This window comes from Electrophorus electricus, chromosome 21 (assembly GCF_041902795.1).
Source record: "Electrophorus electricus isolate QZ-2024a chromosome 21, ASM4190279v1, whole genome shotgun sequence".
Lineage (NCBI taxonomy): Eukaryota > Metazoa > Chordata > Actinopteri > Gymnotiformes > Gymnotidae > Electrophorus > Electrophorus electricus.
In genome coordinates, this window is record NC_137517.1 from 14,240,173 (window position 1) to 14,247,427 (window position 7,255).

At 36.9% G+C, this 7,255-nt stretch overlaps 1 protein-coding gene across 2 annotated transcripts; it reads left to right on the forward strand.

Moving 5' to 3' along the window:
• Window positions 1–2,874: 2,874 nt before the first annotated feature.
• LOC113590180 (trypsin-10-like) lies at window positions 2,875–5,164 on the forward strand. Of its 2 annotated transcripts, none has more exons than XM_027030202.3 (5): window positions 2,875–2,975; window positions 3,173–3,344; window positions 3,502–3,746; window positions 4,197–4,321; window positions 4,706–5,164. In XM_027030202.3, exons 1-5 carry the CDS (start codon window positions 2,933–2,935, stop codon window positions 4,877–4,879), a joined length of 759 nt encoding a protein of 252 aa, XP_026886003.2. In that variant the 5' UTR covers window positions 2,875–2,932; the 3' UTR covers window positions 4,880–5,164. The 2 variants fall into 2 exon arrangements, with proteins under 2 accessions (XP_026886003.2, XP_035377464.1); XM_035521571.2 differs by having other exon boundaries at window positions 3,173–3,299.
• Window positions 5,165–7,255: the final 2,091 nt, after the last annotated feature.

The following is a 7,255-nucleotide window of genomic DNA, read 5'->3' on the forward strand; positions in this document are numbered from 1 at the left end:
CACCGTCTTCTGCCAATAAATGTCTTGTCTTGTCATAATTGATCACAGTTTATATCGAAAATTATCTTAAAATCTTAAGTAAAAAAGAATGCACCTCATGTAAATCTTAACTTTCTCTGTCATATAAAAACACTTCCTAGTAGTATCTGTTCAACATGCATTTCAATCATTTAAGAAGAAATCTTTTAGTCTTTTCACTTGGCCTTGTGGTTGTAACAAGGTGTAGTGCATACTGCAGTGGTTTAGCAGCTCTTTACTTCCTGATTTTGGTAACAGGAAGTCTGGTTTCTCACACTCACAGCTCATGGTTACAGTTTGACACAGGCAGTATGGAGACACAGATCAGAGGTTAAGCTGTATTACGATAAGTTCCTCTTCAGCTCGTTTTCAAAATATGCAATGTGTGTGTATGAGCTACATGCTATGAGCCTGTGATCTTTTATTGGTCTAATTAAAAGAGGCCAGTCGCTTTGTGGTTTTTCATTATGATGGAGACCAGAGTCTTCTAAATCATCTAAAGACTTTAAGACAAATGCTATACATGATATGGTAAATGCTACATATGGTCATGTGGTAAAACATCAAGATGAAACTGACCAGATGAGTGAGAACAATCAAGCAGGCACAAACATAACTTGTCTACTACTATCTAAAAGCTGTTATAGTGTTAGTGTCTTTTATAACCCCGCACCTTTAAAGCTAAAGCTTTTCACTTCATTAATATGTCACAGTATGACATTGAATGGCACTCATGGTACCTGCTAATGACACCACTGTTTAGGTCTTTATAGTATAGTAATGACACCACTGTTTAGGTTTTTATAGTATAGTAATGACACCACTGTTTAGATGTTTATAGTATAGTAATGACACCACTGTTTAGGAGGTTATAGAATAGTAATGACATCATTGTTTAGGTTTTTATAGTGTAGTAATGACACCACTGTTTAGGTCACAGTCATATGACCCTTTCCAAGTCTACAAAGCACAGGCAGACTAGACTGGCATACTCCCATAATTCTTCACAAGGCTAAGACAGCCAAGCTGATCCACTGTTCCACAACCTGGGCAGAACCCACATCAGAAACTATCAGGCAGAGCCTCCTCTCAATGCAACCCCAACCTTCAACATCAACAGACCTTTGTATATGACACACTGTCCAAGAAGAGATGTTCCACATTCCTTGGAATCTGGTCCATCTGAAACTTCCTAACCCATACCTGCCACACACTTCATTAATATGTCACAGTATGACATTGAATGGCATTCATGGTACCTGCTAATAACACCACTGTTTAGGCATTTATAGTATAGTAATGACACCACTTTTTAGGAGGTTATAGAATAATAATGACGTCAATGTTTGCCTATGTTCTTAGGAATATTGTTAACATGTTAAATATCAGTATATAGGAGTAATTTAAATTCAAAATTGTCTACCACCTCAATAGCACTTAACCTATTATTGTCTATTGCACCTGTGGTGCTCTCTCTCTCTCTCTCTCTCTCTCTCTCTCTCTCTCTCTCTCTCTCTCTCTCTCTCTCTCTCTATATATATATATATATATATATATATATATATATATATATATATAATTTTTCAGTATAGTAATTGCTAAATCTAAGTTGTTTTTGTTTAAAAAAAACCCAACTTGATAGGACACAAGGCGTCACTGTCTGATAAATGTACCACTTACAGATAACTATCTTTGTAACTTCTTTGATGCTGCTGACTAGACCTCAGTGACTAGCAAGGTTTTTCAACCACACATGCAAACTTTCTTCCACAGCATGAAGGACAAAATCAGGACAGAGCATATATTTGAAACTTTTCATGTCATACAGAACAGGCCACGTGTTCTCAATACAAGCATAGAAATGATACATAGCAGTAGGGAGGGAGACGTCGGTGGTCACCGAGTTACTCACATTGCTCTGGAAATCTGTGATTGCTTAGATCCTTTGCCACATCCGTTGGGTATCCGAGTTAGTGCTGAAGAAGGTTTGTTCTTTGTATTGTGGATGGCAGCTTTCTGCTTGTGACTGGCTGCTTGTTGTTGGCTGATTTGAAGGCTGCTTCTTGCGCCTACAGCAGAATTCTTCCGCCATGTTTTGTGGTTTGAAAGTGTGCAGATTTGCTTTTATTGAGTCACATCATCTACAGACCTCTTGATAAATCCAGTGAGAGGTGTTTACATCAGTTCATTTACATCAGTTAGAAAGTCTCCAGTGGCTGCAGTTTTAAACATGTCCCAATCAGTACATTGAAAACAGTCTGCAGAGGCTTTGCAGAACTCAGAAACAAATTTCTATGTTGTAGCCTCGATCACTGGCTTAAGATATTGATAGGGATCTTTCTGTTTATGTGGAAGTTAGAAGATTCATTTCCCTACCATCCCTACCTAAATCTGTCGTGGGGCTGTCCAGCAAGTATCTATGGTAGATAGAATGCATCACTGAGAACTTCACGATGTACCTGGGCTGTGGTCACCAGTCTAGAATGCATCACTGAGAACTTTATGATGTACCTCGGCTTTGTTCAGCAAAATCTTACTTTCCAAAAATACATTTGCAAACCACTGTGGTTTTTTAAGCTTTTCTGATGAACAGGTTGGACTCATGTTTATTAACAAAATAGCAAAACAATGTGCTGCACAAGTTCTTTTCACTGTAGTAAGTGTTTTTTTTAGATTGATGCCTCAGGATAGTGTAAGTAAATTGATAATTATTTTCTCAATATAAAAAAGCGGACTCCATCTATATATGGTTAGGTGCTCGGCTTCAAGCACTTAGAAGGAAAAAGGGCTGAGAAGGTGTCGTGTGATTGGTAGGTTTGTGGCAGGGGGTGTGCGATTGTGTGGGTTACAATCAGTTTAAAAGTGTGACTAACACACTTCATATTTTGCTGAGCTGAAGACTGAGGAGGACATAATGGCAATGCTGAAGTTCCTGCAACTCTTGCTTTTGACAGCAGGTAAAACTTCATACACAAACCCTGGACTTAGAAGGGAAAATAAAGCCATATAAACATATTGCTTACATTCAAAAATAATTTCAGTCTTGTGATTGTATCAGTGTTGTGACGGTGACTGTGTAATGTTGATTTCTGAGAATGTAGATTGACATGTAGTAATAATATTATTAATAATAGCAATAATAATAATCATTTAGGAGTTGAATCTGCTGTGGTTAAACATCGACTGATTGGTGGAAAACCTTGTGGCAATAATGAACGCCGCCATCAAGTGTGGGTTTTTACATCAAGGGGCTTTTGTGGAGGAACTCTGATCGACAAGAAGTGGGTGTTGACTGCAGCACACTGCTATAATAAGTCAGTGATCGGGTATGTAGAGGTTGATAAACATACTTATATGTTACTTTATCATTTTCCTCTTCATGATGTATGTATGTATGTATGTGTGTGTGTGTGTGTGTGTGTGTGTGTGTGTGTGTGTGTGTGTGTGTGTGTGTGTGTGTTTCTGTGTATGTGTGTCCTGCAGGAATGTTTCAGTCTGGGCAGGTGTTCATCCAAAAAATGATTCAGCAATCCAAAAGTTTGTCATTAAGTCAGGTGGCATCCATGTATATGATGAAACCTGGGTAACAGGTGACATCATGCTGATCAAACTTCCTAGATCTGTAAGTGGAATCACTCCTGCTCAGCTTCCTGAGTCTTCCTGTCAGACCCCTGCTGAAGGAGAGAAACTGCAGATTGCTGGTCACGGATCAACTATTGACCAGAATGGTAAAAAATGGAGAAACTGTATAAGACAGGATGTGAAGTTGTAAAATGTTCTTTGCTTAAGTATCTGTATAAAGGTGTGCTGTGCATGTGTGCTTGTATAGGACTGAACTGAGTAACTTTGTTTGATGAGTTGATGGGGTGCTGTGCATGTGTGCTTGCCATTACTATACCCAGGATTCAGTGCTTCTTTATTTTTCATTTGGCCTTCAGTGTCAGTTTTTAACAGCTGAAAACACACTTGCTTAAGTCCTGTTAGTCAGTTCCGGCACGGTGCTCATCAAAATGCTTTTAAATCTTTTATTTGCTGTGTCCGACTTTGTTTGTCTAAGCGTCTCTTTCAATCCTGCTTATCCAATACTTTGAGTGTCTGCTTTCATACATGAAAAGGTGCTGACTAAGCAAATGTATCATAATCTTAGACCCTTATTTGAATTTCTTTGATTGTTCTAGACAGTGCCGACCGCACCAAGCCTCTGCAGTGTCTTGACCTGCGAGTCAGACGTTGTTTTGTGCAGAAGACCAACTATTTTTGTGGCGAAGGACTGCGTGGCAATCCAAATGCCTACATCTGTCCGGTAAGGTTCACTGATACCAGAGTACAGAGTCATACATACCTATCCTTTAATTGTCTTATAATTTAACACCTATGTAATCATACATATAAATGATATATAGATTATACCTCTTGAGTCACATTCAATAATGATAAGTTACTTTAACTTGCTATCGTTGCATGCAGCTTTCTGTACTGTTTATGTTCTTTTTTCTCTTTTGCTTTGTGGGACTTTGAACTGTATTGTGTATTCCAGCAAAAACAACAACAAAAACCAGAGAACCTATAATTGTGTATAAATGAAGAGATAGAGCACTTTAATTCATTAGAATGTATGAAAAACTCTATATAAAATTGTTGATGGGCAGACGAAAAACTCCATGTTCATGGATTCTCTCAAACACAGGGAGACTCTGGTGGAGGCTGGCTGAAGAAACAGTTTATTGACTGGAAATATGTTGATGTCATCTATGGAGTTGTCCACGGTTATTTCATTTATCATAACCAAAATTCCATATTTACTAGTGTGTGTACTCCTAAAATCAGATATTGGATTGCTGAAACCATGGCCAAATACTGATGTGTCAGGACATCATGAAAATACAGCAGCATTATATACTAGGTCAAGGTAAAGGTCAACTTTATTATCCCCCAAGAGGGCAATTTGTTGCACAGCCTGCAGTCAGACATGAACAATAATCAACACACCACAAACAAACCAATATACACAGAAAAACTAATTATTATTCAAAGGGCCAATAACCACAGGGACAAAATAAATGTTTTTTTTTTTTCTTCTGTGGATATGTCCCTGTAAATTGTGTGGTACAATTTAAGTTTAATAAATACAGATAGCATTCCATAATGTCTGTTTGGCCTTTATTCTGATATTTTCATATGATCGAGTTGTAAAAAATATTATTATTATTGTTATTGTTATTATTATTTAGATGTAATTATGAACAGGATATTTATCACAAACCTACCTGATGTTTTTTCAGACCTGTTGTTTTTTCAAGTTTTTCAAAATCACTTTCAATTTCAAAGCATCTCAGTGCAAAGCACTTTTTTTTTTTACATAAGAGAAGTAGAATCAACACTCTGACTTTATGTTCCCAATGTGAAAATTCTACTAGTACAGTGATGCTCAATCATTGTTACACCCACAGTAAGTTTAACATCATCTTTTCAATCCAACACGTATCTTTGTCAGATAAATATAAAGAGGACTAAAAAAGATTTTGGTTTCCCTCTACATAGACAAAGATTGGCCATTAGGAAGTTTATCAACTCAAAATGAAATTACCTTCACATTGAATTAATAATCAATAATCCAGCATATAAATATGCATATTAAAATGAATCATCATTTGGTGTTTCTGTTATTGGTATGCACGTGTATGCTACTCTGAATTCTGCTGCGTTTTCCCCTCATGAACTAATCCCCAGGGACAATCAATGATATACAGTATGACTGGGAGAGACCAGTCTGTGGCCAGGCCTACTGTTAAGATCACCATGTCCATCAAAGGGAGGCAGAGAGCTCCTCCTTGGCATTAGTAACAACTGGCATCACCTGTGATTAGCATTACCTAATGAGAGCTCCTGGCCTGTTCTGTCCTTTGCCATGTGGTCTCCTTGTAGAGAGCTGAGCATAAGACAGTAATTTGGTAAAAACCTCTGCTTTGTTTATTCACTCTGTCAGGCCCTTCAGACATGTCTCATGGGGTTTCTCTGACTTCTTTTATTCAAAAGCCCTTTGTCTTAAGATAGGTTCCCTTTATTTCTTTAAATGCATCAATTTTTGGTTTCTCTTTAATTCTTTAATTCTTCTAGGGTGAAGTTCAAGGTAGCATGTTAACTAATTATCAGTGTGTGAGTGACTATAACAGATGATACCTGCCTGTAAAGCATCCCTGAGAAAGGTGCTATATAAATGTAAATATTATTATTATTATTAATAATAATAATAATAATAATAATAATAATAATAATAATCGCTAGCAAGATGAAAGACAAAGCATCAGGGAAACGAGGAAGAAAACTCTCAGGTTTGTCACCATCGGCAGATTTATATGTGGGATCTTACAAAGCGCTGCGTAAAAAAGGAAACGGAGCACGAGTGATATTTTAACTTACACTAACTATCAATCAAAAGGTCCAGTAATACACAGCCCAGTAGTACATTTTAGTAATGCTAAAACGAGACAGCCGTGTTTATGTCGTCACACCTGGTGTTTGTGACGTCACAGAAGCAGATATATAAAAAGGCTTATCTGGCGTCATGGTTACCATTTTGACAGCGTGTGCAAACTGGACAAACCAAACTACGAACTACAAGGATATTCAACAATTGTTATTTCACATTTTCCTGTGGATAAATTGGATTATTGTCAGTTATAGATTTCTCCGATATCAAAGGTAGGCCTAACTATTCTCTTTAAGGCAAACTGGGAAACGTCTATATGAAAAGAGTGCATAAAGGAAATAATTTCCATGTGTCATTTAGATTGAGACATTCGTGTGTTTATATACAAAGCGTAATTTTCCTTTGAAAAGTGCTGGGTTTTGGATTCATTTCTGATGTCCCTTAAATTTGCGTCCCTTTTATCATCGATGGCACGTGTGTTCACTGAAGTCAGCACTTAGTCTAAAAGGAAGAAGGTCCATTAAAAGTTTTATGGCTGTATTTGTATACCTGTCGGCGTCGAACAATACAAGAAATATGAGCCCTGTAGTTTAAAATATATTTGTAATACAACTTTTGTATTTTGATTACATTTTGTTTTTCATTTTAAGAAACACGAGACGTTGTGTAAAAATTATAAGAGTTTTCAGATTATAAACGTGAATGTTTTTAGAGTATGTCATTATAAACATGATTGAATATGCTTGTTTTAGTCACAATGAATTCTATTATTAAAGACTGCTTGTAGAGGAAACATTAATATTTTCA